A 14,200-nucleotide genomic window follows, 5' to 3' on the forward strand; every position below is an offset into this window, starting at 1 on the left:
TTTTTTTCTTCTCCTTATGCCAGGAGATTCTCCGAAACTGCTCTGTGTAAGGCACTGCCATGTAAAAAGCTATCTGAGCTTCTTATAATTACAGCCTGACAGCATACAGAGTCTTCACAAAGGTCTAATAATCAGAAGGAGATGATCAGAACCATGGTCTATGCCTCTGAAAAGTAACATGGCTGAAATGTAATTAAAGTAGCCCAGGAGGTCATGCTACCACTCTCCTCCTTTTACTTCACCCGCTGACATGTGAATCTCATGCTGTTGCACATCTGTACAGGTCACGGCTTTTAATCCAGCCTCTGAATGTTTTGTTCATCTTTGTAAAACATTCTATGGTTTCTGATTATGTTCTTCACTGCATTTATAGGGCAAATGGCCTTAGGACAGTTTATGGTGATGGGTTGAGAGATCTGTGCATAACCATCCTACACCTTGAAATCAACCACAAGAATGCAGTAGCAAACATAAAAATAAAAATAAATTTTTTTAAAAAATGTAAAAAAAAAACACCTTAAAATGGACTGATAGAGTAGGCTTGTGCACTTTGCAAGTTTTAGAACATAAGTGCATGATATCAGCAAAAATTGAAGCAAAAGTCCTTCTTGTTCCTTTGAAAGATTTTACAAGAGCAACAAAAAGGCAATGCAAGGTCTTCTGTGTGGGTGAAGTTAATTTAAGGTTTTGCATTCTCCCTGACATAATAATGTAACAAAACTTTTTTTTTTTCACATCATTAAAACAATGCACTGACTCACTCCTGCGGTCTTTGTAAATTGCTTTGGTAGGAAAGCATTTGCCAGATGCATAAATAAATGTAAATGTAAACACTGCACACATACAGGCAGTTGACATTAAATACTTCTGTTAAATGCTTTTATGATTTCATGTTAACTGGGAAACGAGCATTTGCATTTGCATGTTTAGAAATGAATTTGTCACATGACAGCAGGGAGTGGGGGTGTTAAAAGCATGTAAAAGCAAAAGGTTGGGCGGGCTTGAAGGTATGCTGCATTCTTTTTTTCTTACAAAATTATAAGCTATATGTAAAACATGTGGTTAAAAAAAGCTTTTTAAAAAACTTTTTGTGATCACTAATGACACAAGTTTGATTACAAGCAGAATGCATTAAACAAATGCTCGAACAGAAACCTTATCAGTAATCTTAACCCCAAATTACTGACAGAAATGGTTGACCCAAAGTCATTATATAAGCATTATTTAAAATAAACTAGTGAAGGCAAAAATCCAAAATATCTTATATTTTAAATATCCATACACCAATATTACTGTTGAAAAAATAAATTGATTTTTGACAACTGTAGAATTTTCACACCTTCACAAAGGGAATTGTTCGGCAGTAACATAAAGGCCTCCATACAAGAACTTCCTCACTTTTAATTTATATTCCTATAGTTTCTCTATAGTTACTTTTTTCAGCCAGAGTTTATTTATGTTCTTGTTAACACATCACATCCCCGTAGTCATATGGGGAGAACAACCTGCAAGCCTGCCAATGAGATGGCTGATCTGGGGGATTCGAAGCAAACACAATAGGTGTTATGTGCTGAGAATCTAATCTTGTTTCTCAAGACAGGTTTTTGTCTTCTGTGGCTTTACAGAAGGCTGGGCATTAACTAATTTTTACACCAAAAAATGCAGAGCTTCCTTAACAAAAAGCAGCCTGTGCGCTTGGATATAATGGTCAATTTTTGGAAAGTGCACCTAAGCCTCTCACAATGTGGTGTAAGTCTGATTAGAATTAATCTTCTGGCTATTTTGGGTGTTTTTTTTTTTGTTTTTTTTTCCGAAATGCTGATTAGGTATTTGCTGATGGAGCCTGGAAGATAAGCTACTTAGGCCTCTTGCTTCACTGTGTCACATTAAATACATCCAACATGTCCAATTTACTCTCAATAAAGAGCCCACTATTTGAATAAAGCAGCAATATTTTTAAATATTATTTTACCTGAACAAAGAAATGTTTGTTTATATCTTTATGCTACAGCATGTTTTTGCTTTAGTGCTCATTTTGGCCCACTTTAAACATAAAAAAAAATCCTCTCTCTTTGAATTTTATTTGACAGAATAATGTTTTCTTGCTAATAAAACTGTATATAATATATAATTTTACCCTCTCAAATACTAATGGCATATAACCCTGAGATTAACAACTAAATAGAACATCTCTATAAAAATAGATGTTTCCCAACATTTATTCACTAAAAAAGTATGCTTTTTGTACATTGGTTACACATAAAGCAATTAAGTTTCATCAACATAATTTAAGGAACAAAAACATTTTTTTTTTTCATTTGTTGCTTTAATTGCCCTCTCAGTCCCATTAGAAACATTCAAACACTCCTTCATCAACACCAAATCAGAAATATGTTCCTTTTTAACTCTTGTAAACCTATTATGTTCATTTTAACCTATTATTATCACGATCATCAATAAACTTGCTATTATTATAATGATTCACTTTTATTATAAAACCAGTCGATGCTGTGAGTGAAAACAGGCTCAACAGCTCAACCTCTCAGTTTAGCATTACCAACCCAGTGGTGTACAAAATGTATGATTTCCAGAGCAGACTTAAGCAGTCTGATAACAGATGTGCAGGCTGATGAATGACTGAGCAGGAATGAACATGACATTTAGTGAGAGTGGTAATAAAATGACAGATGTAACCCAAAAGTCATCTGTTTGTGCAGTTTTGAAATTATGGCTCCACTGAAAGTTTCACTTCCATCAGGAGGGGTAATGATATAACCCAGCCAACAGAGCTCTGACCAACCCGTGATCTCATGAGGGAGAGCAAGCATTACTGCAGCTCGCATTCAGAGCACCATAGAACGATTATTAAAAGATTATCCCTCTCTCTCAGATTTGTTGCAACATTCCCCATGTTATTTGTCACATGCAGGAGACAAAAACCTTTTGAAATGTTAAGGAAGCTAGTTCAAACCTGGATCACATTCAGTACAAAGCAGAAAAGGGTAAAAATCACAAGGAACACTACAAGGACTTAAAAATATATATTTTTTTAAACCTCAAACTTTTAAAACTTTATGTCATTATGAGCAAAAGCATTCCAAGTGTTTTTATGGTGTTTGAGGCATTTGTTTAACTTAAGATGAATCCCAACACAGCTATATAGGAGTGTGAATGGGGTACAAAACGTGGTGAGTAGGCTACGTCTGATGAGCACGCGATGACAGAGGATGTGAAGCACATCTGAAGTTCAGTTAATACAGGTACATCACTAAAATAATTCTGCCCATAACATCTCATTTAAGGTAACATTAAACTGGGCGCTTTATGCTCAATTTAGTACGTCGTAGACTACGTTGACAGGATTAGATACACTCCTACGTATTGTTTAAATTTCTACCCCTGTGAGTCATAATAACAGTGATCTTAACAAGCACTAGTTATTAAAATTGACAGGAGATTTCCTCTTAGATGCCAGTTTACAGGGTAAAGCATCTCTATTTTTATGTGAGCTTCATGTAGCTAACATACTGAAACAGTGAAACAGATGCTTGCATTTAGCATGGAGAACCATCAAACCATCTGTTCAACAGGCCTGAATACAAGTTTATCAGCTTTTTGCTGAAATACTGGCCTCTGGTGGTTAATCATTGCCATCTATATTAGGAACAGCCGGCTTTTTAACACATTTGGAAATGTGTTTCCTGAAACAGGCTTGAATTATTCTGTGAATTCTAGTGATGTTTCCTTCCTTCATCCAATTTAATTATCTTCCTGGTTTCCAGGAACAGGAAATGTTTTTCTTTGGAAAAAGTAAATGTTGAAGTACCAAACATCTCCACATGAGTGTGTCATAACACTGCTAATCAAATATTAACCGTCGGCCTCAAAGAGTTTCTAGTAACTTTATTAAATCATTCCCTTTTGCTTTATTATATTATAGCGGATATGTGGAAGTGTGCATAAACCATTGTTACTGTAACTAAACTAAAACTCAAAAATCAGTTCTTGGTTAACTGAATAAGCTAAAATAAAATATATGCGAAATATTAGATGAAAAACTTAAATGACAATTTGAAATGTTGCTCTGGCAACTAATTGAAATTTACTAAAACTAAAATTTAAATAAAAAATAAAGTTACATAGAAATGTTTTTTTTTAAAAAGAAACCTAATGAAAGTGACAAAAGCATAGCATTTACTAAAACTTAAAAGAATACTGAAAATATAAACATAAAAGATAATTCAAAATATTAATAAATCTATGATAATAAATAAAATAAATAATGAACAATGCAGACATCCAAAACAGAGGTGTATTGGTTTCTGACTGATGTTGGGAACATCTTACGAATAATGTTCTTCGACCCTGTCAGCCCTTTTTCCCTCGACCTCAAAATAGTGTCATTTTGAAATTAGTGTAATGTTGTAAAGTTTATTTTAGATAGAAAATCTCCAAAATGATGCAATATGAAACAATTTGTTTGGATTATTATTTGATCATCAGTGTGAACCTCTGCTCCTTATTTCTGTGTGGGAATGTAGATTCTAGAGTGTAACTGACAGCAAATGTGATTTAGCCTAGTTTGTGTTTAAATGGTACTGACAGAAGATGAAATGCTCTACAGTGATGAGCTGTGCATCATAATGGCTTTTGGAGTGCTCTTGCTCTTGTAAATCTTGAAATGAAGTCTCTATAGACTTAAGTTCATGGCTGACGGCGTTACCTTCACTTGAAGCAGATTAATAGTCTGAGCAGTTGACATGTTGTGATGCAAGTTGCTTACAGAGTCACTTTACACCCCTTTATCTATCATCATGTCTAAAGCTTGACTGCAAATCACAACTAAGCTGCTAACAGGCCCTTAAATATGACCTTATCCCATCACATCATCTTTTGATTTGGAGACAACTTCATACACTTGGTAGTGACTCATAATGCCACTCAGAGAGACTAGTGTCAAGATAATATGGATAGTGCTAGCACAGAGGCACTTTTTATCAGAGCGTCACCCAAGGCTGGCGCCGACATGTTTGGCAGTTGCATTCATGGCGTGCAATGCTGCCTGGCAGCCGCCCAACAAAAAAGACGCTCCAGCTACTCTGTTGATACCAAATCAGCCACTTACGCAAGCTTCTGTGAAGTCATAATAGAGGGCGGAGCAACCTGACTCTCAGGTCAAAATGCACATTAAGCTTTCTCTTTCAGTCTGTCCTGAATTTAGCACAAGAGGATGTTTTATTGCTGCCAGTGGTTCAGTTCCCTTGTGAAAAAGAAGCACACATTCAGAATACTTTTGAAAAAGTTCATATTACGGAAATAATATACTTCACTATATACAAACTACAGTAAATGTAATGTTTTCATAAACTTAACTGCATGTTAATTGCAATGAAATAAAAATGTATTATAGTTTAATCACAGTTAGCTGAACTTTAGTGTGCTTTTTTAAACATTTATAATTTTTTAAAATGTTTATAATTTCATAAATACTTTTACCGCCTTGGTTAAATGGTTAAAGTGTGCTGCCGAATTTACTGCACTGACAAGCATTTATGGTAAAAACATGTACTTTTTGTCAATTATACTGAAACTTGTATGTCATGTATTTAATTTTTTTGTAATAAATTTATTTTGACAGATTACATATTTGTAACAATGAAGCTAATAATTTAAAATGTTAACTTTAAATGTAATATTGAATAACATAATGTTAAAAATATAACCAAAGACTTTGTTAGTTATTTTAGATGTTTTAGTCAATACATCCAAATAAGTATACTTCCTAAAAAAACAACATAAGATTTTTTTTTTTTAAAGTGCACTTAATTTTGTAAATAACAGTCATGAAAGTGTATTCTCTTTATGTACACTTAAGTGGCCTTTTATTTTATCAATATTATATTACCTGCAAGTACAGTTATGTAAGTATACTTTTAAGGTTTGAAGTACACTACAAGTGCACATTCAATACAGTTAAGCACACCTTTTTTGTTAACGAGTTATTTTGACATCTTGAGACTTTCCGAAAATTATCAGTGATTTCTGATGGTCTGGAAATTAAAAAAGAAATCACAAGGAATAAAACGCAATGCACTATGCTACAGTTTTGCTTTATACAAAACCTATGCATCTTTCTAGAGAGACGTTTTTCACAGAATGCACCACAGATGTAAATAAGAAAGAGTTTATTCAATTTTGTTCACACACTTAAGATGTACATATTTACAAATGCTCATTTGAACAATGCATTTTAACCGTTAAACCCTCATGGGTCAAGCCTTGGGGTTTGTGTCGCAAATACATAATTCACAGTGCAATATGAACTCTGTGCACTCGTGTCAGCTTTCCCCATGTGTTGCATGCATAAGACAGGCATTTTGCATACCCTGCAGCCTTGGCTTATAAAGAGCCTTTCAGAAACCATAAACGTCATGTATCACCATTATACTTGGATTCAGAGGTAACATACAATCCCCAACAAGAGGGCAAGCAGAAAACAGACCTTTATAGGATGCTCAACCCTTACAGTAGTACTGTTCTCCTTTCTTTAAAGTGAGAGTAAATATATGCATATGTAGTCATACTGAGCACACTATCTGGGTTCATAGCCCTTTCCTCTTCGTTACACCAACGCCCCGCTGTTGAGTCATCTTATATCTTACCCGCAGTATGAACTGGCCTGCCATACTGAAGCCTCATGCTTTTATGAGGTTGCTTGGATTCAAGTAAGGAAACTGTGACTAGAAAGACTAGAGAGATCAGGATACAGCAGAATAAATGAACACTTTGTATCAGTCTGTAAGAGGCTCATCCTGAACATTTAGGAATCCATATGTAACGGTAACCCATTGGTTGTCACAGAGTGTTAAAGGTCAATAAGTGACAGTTAACCTCTGAATGGCTCTTCTGTACAGTTTGGCAATTCTGAGAAACATAAGTAAGAATAGCACACAGTATCTGTGATTTAAAACAGCTTATAGCATGTAATCGGAAGTGCTACCTTAAAATAAAATGAATGAATCAATTATCAATATATTAATTAAAATAAAATGCAGCTAAATTACCATTTAAGATTCACAAATATAAACATAATTACCAATGTTTATTTAATTCATGTTTAAAATTGTAAATGTAGCAAAATATTAATTATATTTATTAATATTAAATAATAAAATCATTTTAAATGCTTGTTTAAAATTGTATTTAATAAAACATTACTAAGTTGCTTTTCTTATAGTCCTCATGAAATCAAAGTTTACTTTGTAAGAGCACTTTGAAAAATGCTTTTTAAACCATTTGCATTTAAAAACTATTTATCTATATATTTTTATATTTATCTACATTTCTAAACATGAATTAAGTAGGTTAAAATGTCTATATATATTTTTTTTTAATTACAATTATTACTTTTTTAATTAAATATACTGATAATTGTTTCTTTATTATATTTTTAAGCTGCACTTCTAGTCCTCCATATGTATACGTGTGTCCGATTCCTTTAGTTTTCATTCTCCTCCCACAAAAGGAGACATGTACCTTTGGTACTGCAGTATTCAATTTGTGACAATTCGTTTTGACAGTAAGTGAAACCAAAGGTCTGCCCCATAGGCCGAGGTTAGTCACCATGCACACATTCTCACATTCTCTCATTATCATGTGACCCATAATGCCCAGTCTCATTCACTTCATACAGCACAAGAATGATTCACTAGCAGACGACTTCAAAACGACTACATGTGGCTGTTGTGCACATTGTCCTTAAACCTGACACACATGATACAGTACTTTGAGTGAGTACTCACTGAGTGTATACTTCTGAATCTATTACAAAATCCATATAAGAAACTAAATAATAAAAACAAAACACCAAGATCACGAACAGTTTTGGTCCATATTCAAGCTATATTGGTTTCCTCAGGAGAAAAAATCCTCGTCCTGCTCCATTTCTATCTGGGGCACTGTCTGTTCTCTCAGGTTGACTTCCTGTTCTGCATTTCTTGTGTCTTGCATGTTGCCATTAAACCATGGGTGAATGAGGACCTCCACTGTGGTCAGTCTTTCGCCCGGGTCCTTTCTGAGCAGACTGCGAAGCAGGCAGCGCGCCCTTAGAGACAGCCCATCGGGGAGGCAATATGTGCCCCGTCGAATCTTAGAGAAAAGGGTTGCGGGGTCCGGGTCGTGGAAAGGATAGCGGCCCACCAGCATTGTGTACAGCATGATGCCGAGGCTCCATGCATCCGCTTGCTTGCCTGAGTAACATACTCCGCCGTTTAAAATCTCAGGACTCACGTACGCAGGGCAGCCATGCGTGTCAAACATCAAGTCGTCCTCTCCGCGCAGAATATGGCAGTCCTCCAGACCCTCTAATTTCAGCTGGGCCCTAAAATAAAAACACACCATGGTTAGTACGATCAGGTACTATTTACTGTGTTTTGGATGTGAAGAAAATCACATGGTTATTGGTATATACAGTCCATTCAGAATCAGCTACATTGCACTAATGATCATGTCTTTTTTCACATTTTCCACACATATTTTGATGTAAAACTTGTGGAATTTTTCAAAACAGAATTAAGTAGGTGCTTGGGGATCAAAAAAGAAAAAGAAAAAAAAAAGTGAGAATTCGTAATGCTTTGGAAAAAAATCTCTTAATTTGAACAAAAATACAGTAGAAACAATAATACTGTGAAATGTTAGTGCAGTTTAAAATAACTTTTCTATTTTAATATATATTTTATATTTTCCTGTGATAGCAAAGCTGAAGTTTCAGTTGTTGTTGTTTTTTTTTTTAACAGCATTTATTCATTTGAACGGTAGTGTATTTTTAGGGCTATCATATTTAATGTGTGCACTCCTATAGTAATATGAAGATAATAATGTAATGATTTTTCCTGACATTCACCAGATTAGTTAAAAATAATATTTCATTTTGCTTTCTAAATACAGGTCAGAAATTAAGTAAAGATCATTTAAATATTTTAACAGTTTGCTTTAGTACAGTAACAATTAGCCGGTTATTGTTTTTATAGATGAAAATATTAAGCTGCCTTTATATTGTAAGAAGGGGGACACTTGCCTCATTTGATTCTTGGTATCAATGCATTTTCATAACTTGTTATCTCTTAATAAACTGCCATTAGAGAGCAAGTTCAAATCTTAAACACGGGAAAAATGCTTGTGTTACACTTTTAACAAAGCAGAAAGCATAATCAAATTAGCCAAGATATAACACAGAGGGTGGGGTGATGTAAATGACAGGTGATCCTGCTCTGCGCAAATCTACGCAGAACTCTGTGGGCACAGATTCCTTGTGGGCCTGCTGATGATGGATTTAGTGTCTTTCTCTTCTATTGCTAAACAAAGTGATGTATTGAAGCCTTCCTTTATTGTGCATTGAGCTGAAATATCTCTCCATCCCTTTTTTTGTGCTCACAGATTGCTGTGAAGGTAAATCATGGAAACTACTACTACAACAAATATAGGACAGATCCTCATCTAATTACAGCCTTCGTTTAAACAAAAGCATGCATGAGAGTTTCCACAACGCACGCGTGCAAAATAAACACACTTCCTCTCATTCCAAAGACCTCTGTAATGTATTCTTGTAAACACTGGGCTAAGTTTAGCTCAGTTTCCAATAAGAAACAAATCCCCTACTACTCTAGGAATATCCCTGTGGACTTTAAATGTAGACTTGATGACCCATGAGTCTGTGGTATCCCTTTCAGTAAAACATGAGCTGCTCTGCATGCTATTGTGTTTCATCACTGGCTATCAGCCTCAGTTTGGGGGGTTTGCAGATGACACAACAGCATTCTGCCAGAGAGGTGGAGAGAATGAGTCATAGTCTTGTGTGTGTGTATGTGTGTGTGACAGACAGAGAGACTGTGGACAAATGAATGCACTGCGCTGTGCTGCAGGTCCACTGTGTTCTTCCTGCACCTGTGCCGTACGCTCACAGCATCTGGCAGTGCCTTATTACCCACAAACAGCGCTGTTACATCAGTGACGCATGAACAGCCCCTGCCCAACCAGCCTGTTTGTGTGCGTGTGTGTGTTTCACAATCTATCTACAGATGCATTCCAGGTCATTGAGTGTCTTTCTGTATGCAATCACACACCGTATCATAGCGTTATCACAGTTTCGAGTCTTTCGACCTTTTTGTTGCTTATCCATCACTCATCATTATCGCATTTTACAAAAGCTATTCTTGCTATGGAAATTGCATTCGGAAAGATACAGTGTGTGCAGACAGCGGGTTTGCATAATCTGTCACTACGCTGCCTGGTGCTGAACAAAGTGAAAGAAAACACAAACACTTCTTTGCGTTATTTGTCTGACCAAATGTCAGCATGCTCTGGTCACGTCTGTGCTAGACGGATGCGTCTGCCAGGCCAGACCGCCAATCTGTAAGTGTTGCAATGGCCAGAGCTGGCATGCCTCACCTACGAGTGGTGCTGTATTCAGGAGTGGAGTGTCGAGTGTATGGGTATGATCCTGAATGGTGAGTTTCCCCTCTGTGTGCATTGCTATGACTCATCTCGCTGCACCCGTTGGCTGCTATGAGAGAAGGGTGACTACGTCCTCTTACACGTTCTTGTCTGCTTCACTCAAATGAAATCCGATGCCCAAAGGTCAGGCTTAAAATGTTGGCCCAGAAATGGCAAACCGAATGTATGTATTAAGGGATGTGAAAAACAACATATTTGTGACAGACTAGTTGGCTAATTGTTTCTAAAGAAGCCCTGTATAAGCCCTGTAGGTGAGTTTTAAATTTACTTGACGTTAAACGGATGCATTTTTAAGGGAAATTTACATTGTATTTTTCAAAAACATTTAGACATTATGTAACACAATGCAGAAATCTCAAGCCACATGTATAAACTGGATTATTTTGAAAGTGCATTTATTTTCTAAGTAATAAAAATATAATATAATTTAATATAAAATGTGAATACATAATATTTTATAAGATTTTAATTTTTAATTTTATAGAGGTAATATTTTATCTAAAAATAAATAAACTGATATTTAATAAACATAAATGTAATTTTATCTAAAAGTTGAAAATTAAAAAAAATTTTAATCTAAAAAATATAACAATAATAAAAATACTTTGTGTGTGTGCGATAATATATATATATATATATATATATATATATATATATAGATAGATATAGATATTTACAAAGCAATATTTTATGTAACAAGGTTTATTTTTAAAACATATATATATATATATATATATATATATATATATATATATATATATATATATATATATATATATATATATATATATATATATATTATTATTTTTTTTTAATTTAGTAATTTAGGCAGGTAGATGGGTTAGCTATCTCCAGTATGTTTCTTTCATTGGGGATTATGGATAAAAATGTTTAAATTCAATCCATAATGTTTTTTTTTTATTTATTTTTTAATACATAATTCACTTACGTAATTCAGAGGACTCTCGTTTTCTAAAGAAAAATCTCTGGACATGAGTTCAGGGGTGTGATTACCAGTTGCTCCTCTTACAGAGAAAGATGAGTAAATGAGTGTTAATAGGTTTGTTCCATTGAATCTTTAGGGAAGCAGCACCAATCACCTGCAATATGACACATTGCTGTGAGGAAGCGAAAACTGAATGAAACTAGAACTGACACTATTCACCCAGTATAACGCTGCTGATGTCACAGCATTGATGCATGAAGTTCAGTACTGCACCTGGTGTGCCCATAAAAACTCTTGCTTTCTCACACTCTCACACAGACACACTCACTAACTATAACTCTCACCTTTTCTCGTCTGAGAACACAAACTTGCGGAGCTTGAGGTCCCCCAAAATGATGCCAACCTGGTGGCAGTGGTTCACTGCAGATACCACCTGGTAGAAAAGCTTGGAAGCCAGGTCTTCAGGAAGCCTCTTGCTACTCTTTACAAAGGTGTGCATGTCGCCAAAATCCTTCTCTTGGAACACATATGCTTTGCTCTCCCCAAGAACTATGTCTTTTATCTGTGCAATGTTCTTATGACTTGAGAGCATGCTGTAGGCTCTTATTTTCTCCTGGTATTGACCCATATCAAACACCTGTAGATGGCAGAAAAAAAAAGTGTTCCGTATAGTATTATAAGACAATGTCAACTCTGACCTGATAAAGTCAGTTCACTGGAGGTGAATGGAGGTGCTTTGAGATTAAAGCACAAACATATTATAAAAATTTGAATGTCTTGTAAAGTTTGTGGCAGCAATAATACAGTCTTTTTGAGTGTCATGTCAGCCCCATATTTCTCACACAGATGCAGATACATTTGCAAACACATGATACATATCTGTCATATTTAATTTTAAAGATATAAATAAGTTGGCATCCATGTAATCTGCACACAAATTTCTTATATCCCTGTCTAACTAAAAGTGTACTGTTATTTAACTTTTTTTATGTGTAGAAATCAGATTATGAGACCCAAAAATTAATTTTGTTCTCTGTAGTGAAGATAGATTTTTTTAATAATAACTCTGAGATCATACTGTACATGCCATTATTTTAAGTCCTGCAGTAGTTCTTTTGTTTCAATTGCATATTTGTATATATTATATACAACAGATATAAATAAGACACAATATAATAATAATAATAAATTTAGTTTTAGTTGTTGTTGTTGATGATGATGATGATTGAAACTTAAAAAGAAATCTCTGCGTTCTTACCTACGTTTTTAAAAAAAAAAAACTTGTTCTGGGTCTCAGAGGCATAAAACGTGTTAGTTGAATAGAGAGGATCATACTTATATGGGTCATGTACATTATAGTATGCAGTGGTTTACCTTGCAGAGCAGTTCCTCTCCTGTGTCCATGTCTAAAGCGCTGTGCACCCCCGGTCGGTCGGTCAGGGGCACTAGCAGGTACTGGCCGATTCGAGCGGGACCCTGGTGGGCTGAGGTGACGCTCAGAGGCGCTCCGCTTACCGGGGATCCCGGTGAGGAGCCCAGGAGACCCGCATCAGCAGAAGACTCGCTGAGCCTCGGACATCTGGTCACGGGCTCATCTGTGTCAAAGCGCTTGTGTCCGTGTCTTCCCGGTACCGGATTCTGAAGCCACTGCACGCTCATTCTTACAAACTACAGTAGCTGAAACTGATATAAGTCTGATTTCACGCAAGCATATTCCAGGAAGAGATCTGTGCATGTGCTGCAAAAAGCAAAAAAGATCCTACTTACTCGTCAATGAATGTAAAATGCAAGTATCTTTATCATAGGTTTGCAATTTCGCTTATCCATTGTTTTTTAGTTTTTTTTTTTTTTTTTTGTATTAGTACGTTAAAGCTCTTTGAACAACACTGAAGCCCAAAATATAGCCTACTGTATGAGGCAGCTGTGTGGTGTGAAATATTCCCGGTGTAGATCTGAGCCCGAGAGAAGGGCTGTCTGACTCACTGAACTACTGATGCTGTTTTCTGAGCTCTACTTTCAGCTGATGTCCGATTCGAACGAGTCGGTTCTTTTTAATGATTCACTTAAATCGATTCGGAAGATTATTTTGATCATTTAACTGAATGGGAGAACATTGGCAGTAAACTATGAGATGGGTGACATGTTGGATCCACAGACCACAGATCGATACAGCAGAAACTAAACACAGCGATAACATCGGCAATTAACTAAAATGTGTTTTACTTCATGCATGATGCACATAATGTCGCGCATTTTCTTCAGCGGACACCTTTGAGTGATGACTCAAAAGAATAATTGAACCGCTTTTATTGAATCACTTCGTCCGAACGAAGCTTTTCGTTTAAATGAATCGGACTTCCCAATGCTGGAGCTCCGCCCGGTTCAGACTCTCTCTAGTGACACATTCATTGCAGTCTCGACGATTGAGCAATCGCCACATGCCATTCACCTTCCAGATGAATAGTAAAGCGCTGGTTTAATCAACTTTCCTTTTCTCTCAGCTTTCAAATATGCACGCAAAGCGTTTATGTAACACTTAGCCTATGTACAACCGCCGCCTTTGTATTCTTTTTAAAATGTTTATAATTTACTCCAAATGTTCAGCATTGTGAAATCCAAGGAAGTTGCATTAATATTTTTCATTCTTCATCAGAACACATGGCCAGGCAATGATTAACTTATTTCGACATTCAGGGCACAGGGGGTTATTGTGCTCATTAAGTCTGCTGCACTATTCATGTG

General features: G+C 35.8%; 1 protein-coding gene across 2 annotated transcripts; it reads right to left on the reverse strand.

The window, feature by feature from the left end:
• Positions 1–6,170: 6,170 nt before the first annotated feature.
• Positions 6,171–13,454, reverse strand: trib1 (tribbles pseudokinase 1). Of its 2 annotated transcripts, XM_019124546.2 has the most exons (4): positions 13,226–13,454; positions 12,833–13,141; positions 11,803–12,095; positions 6,171–8,380 (listed from the first exon to the last, which is right to left on the reverse strand). In XM_019124546.2, the coding sequence occupies exons 2-4, from the start codon at positions 13,115–13,117 to the stop codon at positions 7,915–7,917; spliced, it is 1,044 nt and encodes a 347-aa protein (XP_018980091.1). In that variant the 5' UTR covers positions 13,118–13,141; positions 13,226–13,454; the 3' UTR covers positions 6,171–7,914. The 2 variants fall into 2 exon arrangements, with proteins under 2 accessions (XP_018980091.1, XP_042632837.1); XM_042776903.1 differs by having other exon boundaries at positions 12,833–13,454.
• Positions 13,455–14,200: the final 746 nt, after the last annotated feature.

This window comes from Cyprinus carpio, chromosome A19 (genome assembly GCF_018340385.1).
Source record: "Cyprinus carpio isolate SPL01 chromosome A19, ASM1834038v1, whole genome shotgun sequence".
In the NCBI taxonomy this organism is placed as follows: domain Eukaryota; kingdom Metazoa; phylum Chordata; class Actinopteri; order Cypriniformes; family Cyprinidae; genus Cyprinus; species Cyprinus carpio.